Below are 19,203 nucleotides of genomic sequence, written 5' to 3'. Positions count from 1 at the left end.
CGGATGAAGCAATTCTGAGGCTATTCAACTCCGACACCGAAGGAGATGACTTCAGTGGTTTCAGTGCACAGGAGGAGGAAGATAGTGACCAATGACTTTCTTGGTAGGCTACTGTTTACTGCTATTTTTTACATTTTTGTTACAAGCCGTGTTTTGTTTAAAAGCCTATTTATTTGTGTTACAAGACGTGTTTCGTTTAAAGGCTGTGTAAAGTTAATTTGTTTCAATGTACCGGTAGGCACCTGCGGCTTATAGACATGTGCGGCTTATTTATGTACAAAATACATCTTTTTTTTAATTCAGTGGGTGCAGTTTATATTCAGGTGCACTTAATAGTCCAGAAATTACGGTACTAATTTGCAGGATGCAGAGTTCAAGTGAAGGTCAAGTAAATCATAGAGGAAGCAGACTGTATTACAATCATCTCTGATGGGTGGTCGAATGTTCATGGGCAAGGAATAATTAACTACATCATCTCCACCCCGCAACCAGTATTCTACAAGAGCACAGACACAAGGGACAACAGACACACCAGTCTCTACATTGCAGATGAGCTGAAGGCAGTCATCAATAACCTTGGACCACAGAAGGTATTTGCACTGGTGACAGACTATGCTGCGAACATTAAGGCTGCTTGCTCACATCACACCCATTGGCTGTGCTGCTCATGCATTGAATCTGCTTCTCAAGGACATCACGGAACTGAAAACAATGGATACACTCTACAAGAGAGCCAAGGAAATGGTTAGGTATGTGAAGGGTCATCAAGTTATAGCAGCAATCTACCTCACCAAGCAAAGTGAAAAGAATAAGAGCACCACATTTAAGCTGCCCAACAACACCCGTTGGGGTGGTGTTGTCATGTTTGACAGTCTCCTGGAGGGGAAGGAGTCTCTCCAAGAAATTACTATATCACAGACTGCCGATATGGACAGCCCCATCAAGAGGAGAGAGTGGTAAGCAGCCTGAAACTCCTGAAACCTATAGCAGTAGCCATTGTACAGATTGAGGGAGACGTTGCCATCCTGTCTGATGTTCAGACTCTGCTTGCAGATGTAAGATAAGAAATCCGTACTGCCCTGCCAACTTCACTGTTGCTCCAAGCAGAGGAAACTGCAGTTCTGAAATGCATCAAAAAGCGTGAAGACTTCTGTCTGAAGCCCATGTTAGACCCCAAGTATGCTGGCAAGAGCATCCTGTCTGGTGCAGAGATCAACAAGGCCTATGGTGTCATCACTACCATGTCTCGCCACCTTGGCATGGATGCTAAGCTTCTTAGCAGTCTGGCGATGTACACTTCCAAGCAAGGGCTGTGGGATGGAGATGCAATATGGCAGTCTTGCCAACATATCTCATCAGCCATCTGGTGGAATGGACTTTGTGGATCTAAGGCTCTTTCCCCTGTTGACTCCATCATCCTCCAAATCCCACCAACATCAGCCACCTCAGAGCGCAACTGGTCCTTGTCTGGGAACCCGCACACCAAAGCACGCAACAGGCTGACCAATACAAGAGTTTAAAAATTGGTGGCCATGCTGGCAAATTTGAGACTTTCTGAGCCTTACAATGAGCCATCCTCAACAAGGTTGAGCTGTGCATCACCCAATGAAGCGCAGCTCACTCACTGGCGATGGCCCTTGTGTCAAAAGCCTTTCTCTCTTGTTTTAGTTTGTAAAGCAATGCTGTTTGCTCAGTAGGCCTATTTAGAAGTTAATAACATACTGTACTTGGTAGCCTATAGGCAGATTAGTCTTCTTTTTTCAGCAGGAGCCATTTGCTTTCCTGTCTGTGGTTTCCCGCAATTGTATTTGAAATATTGCGAAAGGTCTGTTTTGGCTGCATGCTGTTTGTTCACTGACAGATTTGCTGAGTGTTCCAAACTATAGGCTATGCCTTGTGATTGGGCTACACACAACCCACAGTTAGCTATTTTTTTTATAAGCTATTGATCAAATCAAATTTATTTATGTAGCACTTCGTACATCAGCTTATATCTCAAAGTGCTGTACAGAAACCCAGCCTAAAACCCCAAACAGCAAGCAATGCAGGTGTTGAAGCACGTTGGCTAGGAAAAACTCCCTAGAAAGGCGTCCGGTGATCCTCTGTGGCTAAATTATAGGCCTACACCTGGTGTAGTCTTCTGAATGATTTCATTTCTTTCTGAACAGACAGCAGTCATTCTATATCTTTGGCAAATGTATGTCAATTTATCAGGGGTGCTGCGGCACCTCCATCACCCTTCACGTGGACAGGAAGATCTGCGCCATACTTCAGGGTATTATGCTTGGGCCGCAAGAGCAGGTGTGTGTGGTACTGAGTTCACAAGAGTAGTCTTTCATTGTATGTTTGGGATGTACATGTTTTTACAGCTCATCCCACCCCTCCCATGGGGTGGTTATTTTTTAATCCCAGGTAGAAACGGTGCCTGTAAATCCCTGTGTTGATACAATGTCTTACTTTGTCAGCATGGACTTTCAATGGTTCATTTTAAGTCAAACTACAAATATGGGACATTGACTGGAAAACCGCCTGTCAGCCACAAAGTCCTTTTTAAACTACTCATGTGACTGATCAGGGAATCACAAGTCAGATAATTGAACATAGACATACTCAAGGTAATACATCTTGGTGACTCATGAGGGCTGTGACTTTGCCAGGTTTTGATGGCTGAAAGCCATGCTCAGTTTCTAGAGAAAACGCATATGATTCCCCAGCCTGCATAGGTATGAATCCCCTTTCAGACCAGTCTCTTGGATTTTCGCACACCGTTGTAAAATGTTGACTCATTGTGATGTCTTTCCCTGTCCAGTGGTTTTACCACATTGCGGCCTGCCTGGTCCTGGAGCTGAAGGATCAGACGCTACCTCTGGGCTGTACCTTCTCCTTCGAGCAGAAAGACATCGACAAGGTTCGTCACAGTCAGCCAACACACACAAACACATGCGCAGGCACACACACATGAATCCACAAAGGATCCATTCATACAGCCAGGACTGATATTAGTAGAAAATACCAAGCCCAGGTGACTTCTCAACATTGGACTAATTCAGAGTCATGACATTTGAACATTTAATTGTCTTTACACTTGTTTGGACAGTCTATTTAAGGGCTAATAGTAAGTGATGGTCAAATCTCACTCATTGTCTGACCTCGACTTCCAGAGTATCCTGATCCCTTGGACCAAAGGCTTTCTTTAACTGTTCAGGAGTGGACATGGTCAGGCTACTGAGTGAAGCCATCCACAGCAGAGAGGTGAGTCTGTAGGCCTCTTATCATCCAACTACCACCATTTTCTAATAAACAATTATTTTGATGGGATATGCATTTGGAATGTTATTACTACATTAGTAGAGCCTATAAAATAAGTTGTTAAACCAGTATATTTCTTTCTGTCTTTCTCCCCCCCTTGAACTATGACATTGGTTCAGTTGCAATGGTGAATGACACTGTGGGTACCATGATGAGTTGTGGATACAGGGACCAGAGTTGTGAGATTCACATGATCATTGGTAGGTAGTACCTATCTGTACTGCAGCCACACTACTGCAAATATAGCATTTGAGGAAAGAACACAAAGGCATAAGATGCCCCATTTAGCCTAGCAAGTGAAGGAGAGGGTGACTGTAGTAACCATATATAAGTCATATTATCATGTTATTACAAATTGCTTGCCACAATGTTAGGGATGTCAAGGATAACCATGGAGTCCTATCTTGAAACATATCATGTAGTTTAGTGCCATTTCTAGCACTTCCACAATGCAATGGCTCCCTCTGCAGGAGATGATAGCAAAGGGGTTTTGTTTGTGTTTTTGTGTGTGCATGCAATATGTTGCATTCATTACTGTGTAAGATTCTCTGCCTCCCCGGGGACAGGGACAAACGCATGTTACGTGGATTAGATAAATAACGTGAAGAGAGTGGGCGGGGAGGATGTATGTATTTGCAGGTAGCCTGGCAGGGAGGAGCATTGGGTCAGTAACTGAAAGGTGACCGACAAGGGTTGGGGCGTGTTGTTGACGATGGGACATCCAAACTGAGTTTGACCTGATGGTGGATCGAGTTTTACTCAACCCAGGTGTGAATGCGTATGTGTTTCTACACCAAATTAATGAGCAGTCAAAAGTACATAGCTGAAGTACATAAAAATACATAACTTCTATGTTTGACTCTCTTGACTTTCATTTGCCGAATACAGGCCAAACCTCATTCACCCTGGTCAATTTATCTCTGTACTTAACTCTGTTGTTTTGTGACTTTGTCCAGGACAGCTTTGAGACCAGATTCATCTCTGGAGGTAGAGGAGTAAGTGACTGACACACCATGCTCTTATGTGTCATCTCTAGTTACACAGATCCTAAATATAGCAGTTATTTTTTTTAAATCAATGTGCTACATTATACAGAAGCTACTACTGAGTAAGATTGAGAGAAATGAACGCAACTGTCTTTACAACTATATATTATAAAATTGACTAGAAATGGAAGGGCTGGGAATTGCCAGTTACATCATGATACGATATTATCACAATACTTAGGTGCCGATATGATGTATTGCAATTCGATACTGGGATTTTTTGGCAATTTAACGTTCTAAACATTGCTCACCATATGTCTGCTGCAAAGGGACATGAGAAAATGAGTTTTGATCAGTCATAGAAATATTGTTAGTGCTGAAAACAAATGAGCTCCCTTATTAAAAAGAAGGTTGAAGAACTAGTTATGAAGGAAAAATACTGGAATTTTGGTGCAGGTACAGACAACTAGCGCAAAAACTATATTTTGATAATGTCGATACGATATATCGTAAAAAATATGTTCACCTCGGATAGAAATGTTATGAAATGGTCCACAGGGTTATTTCAGTTTAAGTGGAAAGTTACAGATAAATCCTGCTTTTTATATTCTTGTCACTTGATTGAATGGAGAATATCCTCTTGTGCTGCCATAATAACAATGTGGATTTCCTGCCTTTGTTTCCTCAGCATATTCACAAGTCACTGAATCTCAGTAATATGTCGGTCTAACCACTATCCCAAAGTTAATTTACACCCCTCCCTTAACCTTATCCCTGCCTTTCCTCGCTGTTTGTCTAAATGCAGGAATTTCACATGATGGAATATTATTTCATAGAATAGTTATTTTCCAATTGTATCTCTCATTCACCCCTTTGCACTGTCAGGAGGACCAATGTCAGTATCAGGTGTGCAGGTAGCCATACTTTGATTTGACTGTCTCCCTGTCTCTCTCAACAGTGTTATCCCCCCGTTTCTCTTCCCTTCAGCATCAGTAAGCAGCTCCAGGAGACCGTAAGAATCCTGGTCCCTAAGTGTGACATCACTTTCCTCGTCTCGGAGGATGGCAGTGGAAAAGGGCACTGCCATGTTAATGGCGGTGGCACAGAAGCTGGCCATATCGCCCCGACTGTTAGAGGACAGCAGAGGAGGATGAGGAAGATGGAAATGAATATGTTAGGTCAGAGGAGGCATACTGGAAAGACTACTTGAAATGCAGCAGCGTAAAAATGTCCCCCTCAAATGCTTTTGTTGTACGGTACATGCTAAACAGCTCACTCACTTTCTCCTACTGTATGGAAATGAATTAATTCATTGAGGTTAACTTTTTTACAGTAGGCTATTTTTTTGTTGTACATGGTTAACTTTCAGTGAGGAAATTCCCTTTTTTCTTAAACTTCTGTGTGAAATATGTATTATGTATAACAAATGTTACATTATTTTATACTAGAATGAAAACTTGTAATGGGCAAACTCACTGTATTGCTAGTATATTTAGAGACCAGATATTTGATACTTGGACATCACTGCAGCTATATTTGAATGGCAGCTTGGTAATACAATTAGTCTTGAAGTAAAAATCTATGAATTTCATGGTCAAGCCAAGTTCCACAGAATGGAAAGAGACACATGCTCACGCCCCCTGTTGGAGAAACTGTACAAAGGAACATCAGGTCATTAAATCAATGTTTTCCGCAAAGTTATACAACTTTAGAATATTCAGTCACTCTTAAACAACAGACACCTTTCTGAACACGTGTTATGTTAATCAAAACTTACTGCAAATAAAGATGGCTAGCATTTGATATTGATACAATGTTGCACTGTACATTTCCCTGCACCCCCAGTAGGCTAGTAGTTATGTTGCACTTCTTTAACACTTATCACGTGCTTGTCTTTGCTCACCTTTTCTCCCAGTGTGGTATAGTGTAAAATACAAGTCACGATAACTTAAAATGATCACCGGCGTTTGTCTCCATGTAGGTACCATGGTTATACACGAGGAGCCGGATTGACCAGTTCAAAGATTGATATTAGGCTACACTGTTAGAAAATTTCAACACCATCGTGAAAAATAAAATAAGGACTATTATAAGCATGAACAACAATGATTTCAGAATGGAAAAATGTCCTCCCATTAAAAATATCCACTTTCATATTAACAATAACTTAGGCTACTCTCGCAAACAGTTTTGGCCACACCTAGATCCTGTCCTATTTTCATAAAAAAGAGGGGCCTTTTCTTGTGCATTTGTTGTGTGCCGGTGAGTACCCGGCTGTGTAACTTGATAGGGGGCTTCGAGAGGGAATAAGGGAATGTGGGGCTGCAATGGAGCAGAATGCAATACAGGTAAAACCGACACTCACTATATTGTTAAGAAATAAATCGTAATTTTTCTATGCGCACACATCGCACTTTTACATGTTGACATCGGGAATAAATCTACTATTTTGGTCTTATTTTGATATCAGTTTGTCGGCTTTCAAGTCTGGAATTTTGTTTAGAATGTAGACTTGATTGTCTTCCTATCAAGCTAACAAGTATTTTGCAATTGCAATTTAGCTGAATGAGTCAACTTTCCAGTGGAGAAAATAGCTCGCTATGATATTTGAAAGCCCCAAATTTCGCTAACAGGATTTTACGATTTTATTTACCAGCGTTTGCAATGTAATTCAACTTCAATATTTCTATATTTTCTTCCTGTTAATGATTAATTTATTTTGTGTCGTGTCGACTACCTACGTTTTCTACCCCCACATTAAAGAACGTTTTTATCTGAGATTCGACAATATTAAGATTTTGTTTTTCAACTAAATCAATTGTGTAATTTAACCGTGTTTTGAGTAATTCGAAAACAAATATCTTACATTTACAGTGACGTGATATTAAAGATTATAACTTCGATGCAACTAGGTGGAACAATGTATTTATCGAACAAATAGCCAACATGGATAGTTTAAAAAAACGACGTTATGTCTCGGGTGTATTTGGTATTGCTCAAAATGGAATGAGGATTTTCGTGATGAAAATCGCTGTACTTTTTACTTGAAATTGTGAGGATTATTTTTGATTGTATCATACCAGGCCTACAAAAATGCACAGGATGAATTTGTTTCTGTCGAATTGAAAGACTTCAATAACAATAAACCTACATTGGTTTGATATTTAATATCAGAAATATTAAAGTTATATCATTAATGATGGTATTTAAATTATAGGCCTAGCAAGCATAGTTTTCTCTACATTAATATTATATGTCCCTCGGATCCTCATCTGTTCTAAATAAATCCAATAATGTACTTTTGTACCCCTTAGAATGTTGTAATAGTGTGTAAACGATCATTTGTATATTATGATATCCAAGGTCACATTATGTTCTTTTGCAGATAGAGCACATTTTATTTTAGTTCCTCTCTTCCTGGAACAGCAGTGCCAATATAAAGCCATCACGAGCATTGACGTAATCAAATCCGTTGGTTAGTGTTTCTATTTAAAAATCCACTTAAAAAATTGAAAACCCAGTCTTTTATACTTTGTGGCTTTACTGTAGAATCAAATTTACTTAATTTTCACCACTAGTTGGCCAAGTGATCAACGTGTTCTGTTCCTGCTACACTAGGTAGGGGACGGGGTTGCCCACAAGAGGGGGTGGGGTGGGGTGAGTACAGGGGTGCGAATTTGAGACGTTTCCGCATTTAGGCGTCTGGGCTGGGCCCTATAATAGGCCTACAGGGGTGTTAATTTTAGAAGATCCTGAACAAAGATAATGGACCGATCTATTATTGTTTGTTTTTTGTAGATTAGGCCTTAAGAGTTAAAAAAAAAAAAAAAACTTTATATAAATTAAACATTATTACAGCAAGTTTCTTCATAGTTTTGGATGAATCACCAACATTTTTTTTTTGCATAGATAAATTGTATAATTTTTATTTTATACCCATCCAAAAAAAACTATAGAATATGCATGGAGGCCCATATCTATGAGTTTACATTTACATTTACATTTAAGTCATTTAGCAGACGCTCTTATCCAGAGCGACTTACAAATTGGCCTACTAGGCAACTCAATTTGTAAGTGAGTGTCTGCTAAATGACTTAAATGTAATGTAAATGTAAGTAGATTAATACTTTGGAATGTGTTTTGGTGCATGGTAATGCTAAAGTGGCATGATGCCAGAGTGGCGAGCAGAAGGGCACTGTATTTAGCCATGGTAATTTATGGCCACTTGCAGCGAGGTCACTCACACATAGAGACATAGACTGTGCAAACTATACTGAACAAAAATATAAATGCATTTTGTAAATTGTTGGTCCTATATTTCATGAGCCGAAATAAAAGGTCCCAGAAATGTTCCATTTGCACAAAAAAGCTTATTTCTCAAAACCATTGTGCACAAATTTGTTTACATCCCTGTTAGTGAGCATTTCTCCTTTGCCAAGATAATCTATCCACCCGACAGATGTGGCATATCAAGAAGCTGATTAAGCATCAGGATCATTACACAAGTGCACTTTGTGCTGGGGACAATAAAAGGCCCCTGTAAAATGTGCAATTTTGTCACACAACACAATGCCACAGATGTCTCAAGTTTTGAGGGAGTGTGCAATTGGCATGCTGACTGCAGGAATGTCCAACAGAGAATTTAATGTTCATTTCTCTACCATAGGCCACCTCCAATGTCGTTTTAGAGAATTTGGCAGTACTTCCAAACGGCCTCACAACCGCAGACCAAATCTAAACACATCAGCACAGGAACTCCACATCCGGCTTCTAAGCCTGCAGGATCGTCTGAGACCAGCTACCCTGACCGCTGAGAAATACTCCTCAGTTCCATGTCTGTAATAAAGCCCTTTCTTGGGGGAAAAACTCATACTGATTGGCAGGGCCTGGCTCCCTAGTGGGTGGGCCTGGCTCCCTAGTGGGTGGGCCTGTGCCCTCCCCAGCCCACCCATGGCTACATCCCTGTCCAGAAATCCATAGATTAGGGCCTCGTTTATTTCATTTGACTGATTTCCTTATATGAACTGTAACTCAGTGAAATTGTTGCATGATGATTTGATTTATTTTTGTAAAGTGCATTTGGAAAGTATTCAGACCCCTTGACTTTTTCCACAATTTTTTACTTTACAGCCTTATTCTAAAAGGGATTTTTTTAAATCATTGTCAATATACACACAATACCCCTTAATTGGCAGCGATTACAGTCTTGAGTCTTCTTGGGCATGACGCTGCAAACCTGGCACATTCATTTGGGGATTTCCCATTATTCTTTGCAGATCCTCTCAAGCGCTGTCAGGTTGGATGGGGAGTGTCGCTGCACAGATATTTTCAGGTCTCCAGAGATGTTTGATCAGGTTCAAGTCCGGACTCTGGCTGGGCCACTCAAGGACATTTAGACTTGTCCCGAAGCCACTCCTGCGTGGTCTTGGCTGTGTGCTTAGGGTCGATGTCCTGTTGAAAGGTGAACCTTCGCCCCAGTCTGTGGTCCTGAGTGCTCTGGAGCAGGTTTTCATCAAGGTTCTCAGTGCTTTTCTCCATTCATCTTTCCCTTGATCCTGACTATTCTCCCAGTCCCTGCAGCTGAAAAACATCCCCACAGAATGATGCTGCCACCACCATGCTTCACAGTAGGGATGGTACCAGATTTCCTCCAGACATGATGCTTGGCATTCAGGCCAAAGAGTTCAGTATTGGCTTCATCAGACCAGAGAATCTTGTTTCTCCTTCATGTGCCTTTTACTGAGGAGTGGCTTCCGTCTGGCCACTCTACCATAAATGCCTGATTGGTTTAGTATTGCGGAGATGGTTGTCCTTCTGGAAAGTTCTCCCCTCTGTCAGAGTGACCATTAGGTTCTTGGTCACCTTCCTGACCAAGGCCATTCTCCCCTGATTGCTCAGTTTGGCCTTGTGGCCATCTCTAGGAAGAGTCTTGGTGGTTCCAGACTTCTTCCATTTAAGAATGATAGAGGCCACTGTGTTCTTGGGGACCTTCAATAGAGTAGAAATGTTGTGGTACCCTTCCTCAAATCTGTGCCTCACCACAATCGTGTCTCGGAGCACTACGGACAATTCCTTCGATTTTGCTCTGACATCCACTGTTAACTGTGGGACCTTTTATATAGACAGGTGTGTACCTTGCCAAATCTTGTCCAATCAACTGAATTTACCACTGGTGGGTAATCAAGTTGTATAAACATCTCAAGGATAATCAATGTAAACTGGATGCACCTGAGCTCAATTTCGAGTCTCATAGCAAAGGATCTGAATACTTATCTAAATAAGCTATTTCTGTTGTTTTTTTAAAATATACATTTGCATACATTTCTGAACCGGTTTTCGCTTTGTCATTATGGGGTATTGTGTGTAGATTAATGACGATTTTTTAAATATATTTAATCAATTTGAGGATAAGGCTGTAACGTAACAAAATGTGGATAAAGGGAAGGGGTCTGAATACTTTCCAAATGAGCTGTACATATTAACTAATGTTGATAAATGGGGAGTAATACAGGTCATTGCCAAGAACATTGGGTAGAATCTGAAGGTGTATGTTCATGGCCAAATTAATCATTTGTGTAATGTGAAGGGGTGTCTGTGTAAGGAGTTGTGTTTGTCAGATTGTACGCATCGTTGGGATAAAAATTTAAATTATGCTTTCCTTGTCTGTTACAGACATTTGTGAGGGGCACTAATTAGGTGTACTAATATAACTAAGTATTTTATGTTTAAATTTATTTATATAGTAGATGTCAGTTGGGCTGTACAAGACATCGTCACATGATTATTGCTCCCAGTATAATTGCAGAAAATAAATGGTGACAGTACACATGGTTTTGCTGTTAAATGAAAGCAGCTTATAATAGAGAAATTAACATACAGCTCTGGTGGACATTCCTGCAGTCAGCATGCCCCCTGTATATAGCCTCACTATTGTTATTTTACTGCTGCTCTTTAATTATTTGTTACTTTTATTTCTTATTCTTATTTTTTTTGTAGTTTTTACTGCATTGTTGATTAAGGGCTTGTAAGTAAGCATTTCACAATACCTGTTGTATTTGGCGCATGTGACAAATAACATTTTATTTGAATTGCACACTCCCTCAACACATCGACATCTGTTGCATTATGGTCCAAGGTTGACACAAATCACATGCCTAGTCACATTGAACAGACAGGAATGGTTATATGACTCTTAACCGTTCTTTATTTTTTTGTGAAAATTGCTCTCAGTGGTTAGGTGCTCCCTCCTGCCTGCGTGGATCCTTTGCCTTCTATAAGTCAGTGAGCTGTGAGGCCTTGGCCGGGGCCCCTGCACTGGTCTGGAAACTGGGGGAGTTCTACTATGTCCGCTGTGGCCCCCAAGAACCTGTTTGCATTGCTGAGGTACGACTTCCCATAGCTCCGTTAGTTAGCGCATGATACTTCCGTACCAGGGTGTATTCAGGGTGGTGAAATGTGCAAAACGTTGCAGATGGATACATAATCATTTGTTCTTCACTGATTTCTACCTGATTTTGAGCAGTCTGTAACGTTGCAACCTCCTTAACAAGACCCAGAGTTTTGAGTTTCATTCCTTCTTGTCACGTTCTGATTACGTATTAATTGTAAGTCGCTCTGGATAAAATCATCTGCTAAATAACTATGTATTTCTTATTTTAGGTGACTTTACTGTGGGAGGACCTGGCCCAACGCCATCTACTGGCCAGCTCCAGACTCTACTTCCTCCCTGAGGATACTCCCAAGGGCAGGACCAGAGAGCATGGAGAGGTTAGGGGGGGCCACTGAGCTCTATATTATAGACATCACTTGTGGGCAACCAAGGGGTGTGGGTCTGGTGTTTCCTCCCAAGGTTTATTTTTTTTGGTTCTGATTCATTCAAAATATTTATTTTAATAGGAAGAATGAATCTATATCATTTAGGAATGTTACATGATTTTCACAACTGCTATTCAAATCTACATTACTGTAAACACTGAATGTGGGTGTCATTTTCTCTGTTCAACGTAGAAGTACTTAGAATCACACAAAATTACAGTCCTTATCTGTCATTGCTAGACTAGTATGTCATACACAGCATAACTCATGAAAGGACATACTGTATTGTGCAAGATCATATGTTGCTTGGGTTGACGTAATAATGGATTGTGTGTGCCTGGCATTTAGCCGACTTGTTTAACCACCGATAACTTTAAGCAGGAATCCTTAGATTGTTGTGTCACTTCTCCCCTCATTCAAGTGAAACATTTTGTTATTATCCTAGACAATTCATATGTTGTTAAATGCATTTTCATTCAAGTTGTTTTTTTTTAACTTTCAGTTTTAATAATGCACAAGTATGGCAAAGACTAGTTTCATGAGATGTATTTATTTTCCCAGGTGGTTGTTGCTGTGATGTAAATAATGAGTTATGAATCCCAGATTTTCCAAAGTTGTTTCCTATTTCGCTACAGTCCTATGTTAATAACAATGTGTTGGGAGGAGTAGGACGTCTGATGGCTCCTCATGTGCCACAGGCTATTGGCACTCTGACTTATATCATGTGAAGTATTTCCTTGAATCTTAAAATGTTTGGTGGCCCTTTCTTTTACGGTATGCACCAATTTAAAGTGTGTGTCTGTGTGTCAGGATGAGGTGTTGGCCGTCTCGAAGAAGATAGTGGTGCGGGTGGAGGATCTGGTGAGGTGGACCTGTCCTGAACCTCCAGGATGGAAAGGAGGAAGCCAGAAGTCCAGCGAGACCAACAGTCCTCACAAACATACCCCCATCATTACCAATGGACCCTCAACATCAATCGAAGAGAAGGGTGAGCGTCTGGGGGTCAAGGTGCTCAGTTACCCCCAGTACTGCCGCTTCCGCTCCCTCCAGAGACGCATTCAGGACGGGGTGGTGTTGGGGCTGCAGGGTCCCCATCTGCTGGCCCTGGGGGGGATCAGGGTGGCCCAACACAACACCCAGGTCCTCTACTGCAGGGACACCTTCAACCACCCCACCCTGGATAGCAATACCAGTGTCTGGACACAGCTGGGTGAGTGGCTGGCTAGTGGAACTTGATCTCTCTATGTTGATGAACTGTAAAATGTGGCCATTGCCAAAGTGATTTGATTTTGTAAATCTAATTGGGCAATGGAATCTAAAATGTGATGACAAAGACCTTTTTATGAATTAATGGCAGATCCAAGTGTTATCTTGTTGACTGACTAATTTACTGTATGTTGTGGACATAATGTGCTGAAGTTATGGGATATACAATATTTTTTTGAGGCCCATGCTTCTCTTATTTGGAATTCGGGTGAAATGTGTGTCCCGTTCCCAGGATGCACCTCCCTCAGCTTGAAGGGGCGACCCCTCAAGAGAAGAGGAAGGCCAGAAGGCCAGAAAGCTGTGGAGCCACCAGCCCTCAACCAATCAGAGTCCTGGATAGAAAGAATAACGGTACAATTAGTTTTGTTCTATAAAGTTTTGCTATGGCTACATACCAACTTCATCCAGTTACTTTCAGATGTCTTATTAACCTCATATTCACTTAAAAATCACTTTATCCTAGTAATTACCTTGAGTTTTTTTGTTATGAAATGCATCACAACACACTATTTATGCCAAGTAGTTACTATTCTTATAAATAAAAATTCCACATAATTTGTTAATGGACACCAACTGAAATGGGACTGTTATAAAAAGAAATGGGACTGTACAACATTTTGTATCCTGTAGGAGAATGTGGTGGGCAGTGTGGAGATGCAACGTGAAGAGGGCTTTCTCCCCCACTCTGAGGAGCAGATGTTCCTGGATCAACTCTACTGCTACATGGAGCGCTGCGGCTCACCCATCAGCAAGGTGCCCAACCTCGGCTTCAAGAAGAGTGAGTCACTCACTGATGACTTCATCAACAAACATTAATATCCATACCAAAGACTTTGAATATAAAGTGCATTTTCCCTATGGGACTAAATAAAATGTTCCCACCATGTGGTTATGTATTTGAACAAGCTGTTTATCTGTCAGTGATGTAATCCAGACAGTCAAAGTCACAGCTCTTAGGAGCTATGGTATGTTTTAACACTCTTACCTGTGTGTGTCCACAGTTGACTTGTTTGTCATGTACTCTATAGTCAAACAGTTGGGGGGCCATGAGAGGGTGAGTAGTGAAAGCCCTCGTTCTCTATCAGCCACATATCTTATACAATAGTGGATAGATTGCAATGACTGAGCAAATTACTTAGAACCATTTATAAAAATATGTAATTGTCTAAAAAAATGCTTTTAAACTCTTTACCATCTGTCCTGTAGGTGACGTCCCAGCGTCTGTGGAAGAAAGTGTATAATGAACTAGGAGGATGCCCGGGCAGCACCAGTGCTGCCACCTGCACCAGGAGGCACTATGAGAGGTAAGACAGGAACACTGCTGGTGCCAGACTAGTTTACATTGTGCCCCACCTGAAGTATGTATATTATTCTTGTGACAAAAGGTAACCATGTGCACAAATATTACCCATGCTTCAGCTGTGAGAAACACTGAGTCAGGGCTGAAACTATTCATACATTTTTTCAAAAGATTGTAGTTCTAGAATGATGCCGTTAATGTACTTTATGGGAATCACCAGCAGTTGAGGCTTCTTGGCCTTGGTGTTTCCTTACAAAACTTGTTTTTCATTCTGAAACTTTTGGATTTGTGTGTTTCCCTCAGGCTGATTCTTCCTTACGAGGAGCACAGAAATGTAGGTGGTGCAGAACTAAAACTCCCAGCATTCTCTGGGCATACCCGAGTTAGGGCGATGAGTGGGAGGAGACCGCTGGTGAAGGGGAGAGGAGCAGAGGCCAACCAGGAGAAGACTGTAACCCCTACCCCTCCAGTGAGTCTGTCTGCTAATCTCTCACTCTACATACAGTTCATCATTTTTGACTTGCTCAGTACATGTCAGTCATTTGATATTTAATTTGAAATTCATCACTCGTTATGTCTTGTTTTGATCTGAATCTAATGTAAATTAATGTGTGAGTGTATTCTATGATCTTATAGAGACTAAAATGAGAATTCCTCATGTATGGCATCTCTCTCACTAGACCATTTCTCCAGACGGTGTGGTGGTAGTGAAGAGAGGCCGTGGTAGACCTCCAGGCAAAAAGAACCAGGTCAAACTCCTAGTCTCCAAGGCCATTCCAGTGGTCCTGTCTCCGCCAGCTAAACCTAGCCTGGACCTCGGGGCCCAGCCCCATCTCCAGGCCCCCTCTCTCGAGTCCCTGTCTGTGTTCCAGGGGCTAAACCTGGCCAACCTGCCACTAACCCCAGACCTGTCTCCCATCTCTGCCCCCTTCCTCCTGCCCAAAACTGAAAGGGAAGTAAAGATGGAGAACTGGGATTCTCCAGCACCATCACCCACTCTGTCTCCTGCCACTTTCTTGCCTGCTCTCCCCAGGCTCCACACAGGGGGGTCCTTCGAAGGGTTCAGCCCAACTAAAGGCCTCTGTACCCTTGATCTCTTTAGGAGCCGACTGGGCCTCACTAGCCTGGACACCCCTGGTCTAACCCCCCAGAACCCTGCCTCCCACCAGCCCTCCAGCCTTTACCTCCAGGCCAAGACAGGGAACCCAAACACCACCCTTCTCAATGGGAACCAGCCCCACCCACAGTCTCACCATCAGTCCCACCACCAGTGCTGGGGGTGCAGGCTGGATGAGGAAGCCCAGAGGGGGGGTAGCAGCAGCACCAGGGAGGTCCGTAGCAGCAGGCCTCCCCTGCCCCCTCTCCGGGTCCTCCCCCTGGATCTGGACTGCGGCCTGCAGGTGCGCCAGCTGATGCGTACGCATTTGGGCTCGGCCCAGCTCTACTCTATCACCAAGCGGCTGTCGGAGGTCTTAGCCCAGGACCTGAGTAGCAAGCCACATCTGTCTGTCACCCCTCCCCCAGAGCAGGCCCTGCCCCTCAACCTCAGCAAGTGCTCCACCACCAAAAGATCTGCCTTTGATGAAACTGACTACAGGATGTCTTCAGGGGATCAGGATAATGGTGACTCCACACTCCCCTTTGCTAAAAGTCGTAGAGTGGAGTTGTGTGATGAGGCTGAGGACTTGAGCTCACCCAGCAGGGCCAGAGCTTTCCTCTTGGAGCTGCCGCAGCAGACCACTACCAGCCCAGACACCTCTACTACACCTACCCAGTTTTTCCTCACCAAGTCTGGGGAGGCCTGGGGAGACACCCCCCTGGAGAACCAGGGCAGGAATTCTGACTCTGAGCCAGCAATCCAGGTGAAGGTGGAAGAGGACCTGAGGGAGAGCAGCTTGGTGGAGCCTGAGGGAGACTGCTCTGTAAGGACAAAGCAGGTGAAAGTGGAAGAGGGAGAAACTGTGATGATGGATAGGGAAGAAGAGAAGATTGACAAGGTTGAAACCGTTATCATTGAGGATGGTGTACAAACGCAATCAGAGAAAGATGAGATGGAGGGGAGGAAACTAGAGAGGATAGAAAAACAGTGTAATACCATAAAGATGGGCGGTGGCATATCAGAGATTATGAAGGGGACTGAGGATTCCTTAGCCCACTCTGCCAGTGACTCTGGGGGCCAGCAGGTGCCAACGGATGATGAGATGGAATGTGATGTTGAGGCATCTATCAAAGGGCTGCCCAGTCCTATCCTACCCCCAACCCAGGCCCAGCCAAGCTGCCTGAACACCTGCACACAACCTCAACTGCACATAACATACTCATGACCAACACCAACAATCACTACACCACTCTACCTTATGGGAGGATACTCTCATACACACAATCAAAGATGAATCCTATAAACTCTGTAACGACTCACACACAGACTTCGAAACACTGCCATTGCCTTTAGATGACACCATTATATTGTTCTGTATAGTACTATGCATCATACAACTTTCGTGCTTCCAACTTTATTACACAAAAATTAGAGTGCAGAGGTTTTTACAACAATCCACCAATTTCCTGAAAAGGATTGGATAAAATATGTGCCTTAAAGCTGTTGTGCTCTGATTTCTAGTCATTCACACAGTACAACAGCCAGGGGTGTATTCATTGCCAAATGGGACGAAATGGGAAGGGACCCATCTGAATTTGTACAATCGAAACTAGTTGTCATTGCAAACCATTTTTCCATTGTGAAATGCTTTGCTACAATGTGCACTAATGAATACACCCCATGAAACAGTGTTTGAGTCCTATATGTACTTCCTGTTTGCAAGTCTTTAACACTGACAGGATTTGCACACCTACTGTACTTGTTCCTTTTTTTTCTTTCTTTTATGAGGCAGTCATTTATGAATATTTCCTCTGATGCCAATTTTGATGTATTTTAATGTTTGTCTAGTTTAGAGAAACAATGCTGACACCACTTGATGTTTTTAGTCCTTGGTGCCTTGATCAGAGTTTGACCCCAGTAAGTCTGTCAGACAGTTGGTATGTTGTGTATGGATCTGGGGTGTACTCTGATCTGATTTAGAGTAGCAGGGGAATTCTATTGACTACAAGAACCAAATGCCTTTCATAACTCGTTCAATAGAGAGAGTACAAGTTTTCAGTAGTGCTTTATAGATTTTTCTAAATTATTTTAAAGATGTATCCCTGTTTGATATATCTGGATCAAAAATTGGAGCTATTTGTGGTTCATCCTGTTAGTGTTGAGTGTCTATCCTCATTGCAGCCTGATGTATTTCTTTATGTATAAAATGGGCAGCGTACCTTTGAAAGGGCCACATTGGGTGAGTAGGCAAAATGTTCTAATTGAGCTACACATAATTTTGGTGTGATAAGTTCCTCATCGAGTTGAATAGGGTTTAGGTATTTAGTTAAATTATTGTTTGTGTAGCTTTTTGATGTTATTTTGATCATTTAGAGTTTAAGATCAAATGTTTACATTCAATAATGCAACTAATAATATTAAGTTGGTTTTGTATCTTTAGTGCTTTGCAGATGGTCAGACTGGTACTGTGTTAGAGTTGGTTCACACTATACCTACTTCTGGAATGAGAACAAGAGTATCTTCATTCAACTATGGTGGACTTAAAGAGAATCTCTGCTACTTTTTTATACTTTTTAGCCAGTAGTTCTGAAAGTAGCACTTATGAGCCAAAAGTAGTCCCGGAAGATTGCGTACTACGTTACATTTGCAGATATGTGCGACACTTCATTGTTCACACTCACTCTCTCTCTCTCTATTAATCTCACTCACTGAGCTGTTGTGCCCACCCTGCAACCTCACTGGAGAACACTGGGCATGCCTATTCCTAGCTGTCACACTGCTAACGGGCTAGCCCACTAGAAATGTTGTGGCAAATTGAGGTAAAACTGTAATTCTGCTCATAAATTATGCATGTATGAACTACACATTGACACATCCATCCCAAAGCGGGAGGATTACAAAATCATTTCTTAGTTGCCAGAGAATCTCTTTAAACTATTGTTAGAAAAAGAAGACATAGCATATGGAATTGATTTCCAGTCTACTGTCTCTTATACACCCCCCCCCCCTTTATTACTTGAACAACTGCTACAGAGTTAATGTCATGTAGTTATATCTCTATTTAAACCTGTGTATCATTTGAGCTCATCTTGCTCATGGCAGACATCTGTCCCTGGTATTCCTTTCATTGCATGTGAGAGTAAGACCAGTGCACATCTTGACTCCTGTACTCTGACAATTGATAATATGGTAATTTCAACCATTTTTGTTTTAACACTGTATATTTATATTAAAGATTTATCTGTAAACAGGTGGGGGTTGCAGATTTGTGTATGAGTGTATATGTATTTTAGGGGTGTTTTTTAAATTTCAGACACCGATTAAGTCTAATCCTGTACTAAAATCTGTTTCTTGGAGATTTTCCATTGATCTTGTGTTTTAGTCCAGGACTAGGTTTAATCTATCTGGGAACCACCCTACTGTATGAA

The 19,203-nt window shown here is 41.9% G+C and overlaps 2 protein-coding genes across 13 annotated transcripts; both read left to right on the top strand.

The window, feature by feature from the left end:
- Positions 1-42: 42 nt before the first annotated feature.
- LOC124010975 (hexokinase-2-like) lies at positions 43-6,104 on the top strand. 12 transcript variants are annotated; one of them, XR_006834530.1, is made up of 6 exons: positions 43-103; positions 2,810-2,908; positions 3,162-3,252; positions 3,429-4,077; positions 4,271-4,304; positions 5,283-6,104. XR_006834530.1 is itself a non-coding variant. In XM_046323835.1 (3 exons), the coding sequence occupies exons 1-3, from the start codon at positions 2,200-2,202 to the stop codon at positions 3,195-3,197; spliced, it is 237 nt and encodes a 78-aa protein (XP_046179791.1). In that variant the 5' UTR covers positions 1,145-2,199; the 3' UTR covers positions 3,198-3,421. The 12 variants fall into 12 exon arrangements, 1 of the variants encoding a protein (XP_046179791.1); XR_006834529.1 differs by having other exon boundaries at positions 5,254-6,104; XR_006834526.1 differs by having other exon boundaries at positions 4,266-4,304.
- Positions 6,105-6,542: 438 nt separating this feature from the next.
- Positions 6,543-19,131, top strand: LOC124010969 (AT-rich interactive domain-containing protein 5B-like). The gene is made up of 10 exons (XM_046323821.1): positions 6,543-6,643; positions 11,526-11,678; positions 11,955-12,062; positions 12,921-13,320; positions 13,609-13,727; positions 14,007-14,154; positions 14,378-14,430; positions 14,583-14,680; positions 14,980-15,145; positions 15,357-19,131. Exons 1-10 carry the CDS (start codon positions 6,623-6,625, stop codon positions 16,998-17,000), a joined length of 2,910 nt encoding a protein of 969 aa, XP_046179777.1. The 5' UTR covers positions 6,543-6,622; the 3' UTR covers positions 17,001-19,131.
- The last annotated feature ends 72 nt before the right edge of the window (positions 19,132-19,203 follow it).

The sequence above is a fragment of the Oncorhynchus gorbuscha genome, linkage group LG02, assembly GCF_021184085.1.
Source record: "Oncorhynchus gorbuscha isolate QuinsamMale2020 ecotype Even-year linkage group LG02, OgorEven_v1.0, whole genome shotgun sequence".
Taxonomy (NCBI): domain Eukaryota; kingdom Metazoa; phylum Chordata; class Actinopteri; order Salmoniformes; family Salmonidae; genus Oncorhynchus; species Oncorhynchus gorbuscha.
Note: the sequence above shows the minus strand (reverse complement) of the source record. Positions and strands in the feature narration are given on the sequence as shown.

Bases quoted from the DNA above. Each gene is read 5' to 3' on its own strand.
- LOC124010975 (XM_046323835.1), top strand. From the start codon at position 2,200: ATGTCAATTTATCAGGGGTGCTGCGGCACCTCCATCACCCTTCACGTG. The intron at 2,302-2,809 runs GTGTGTGTGGTA...TTCCCTGTCCAG, and splicing joins TGCTTGGGCCGCAAGAGCAG to TGGTTTTACCACATTGCGGC. The intron at 2,909-3,161 runs GTTCGTCACAGT...CTCGACTTCCAG, and splicing joins AGCAGAAAGACATCGACAAG to AGTATCCTGATCCCTTGGAC.
- LOC124010969 (XM_046323821.1), top strand. From the start codon at position 6,623: ATGGAGCAGAATGCAATACAG. The intron at 13,728-14,006 runs GTACAATTAGTT...TGTATCCTGTAG, and splicing joins CCTGGATAGAAAGAATAACG to GAGAATGTGGTGGGCAGTGT. The intron at 14,431-14,582 runs GTGAGTAGTGAA...TCTGTCCTGTAG, and splicing joins AGTTGGGGGGCCATGAGAGG to GTGACGTCCCAGCGTCTGTG.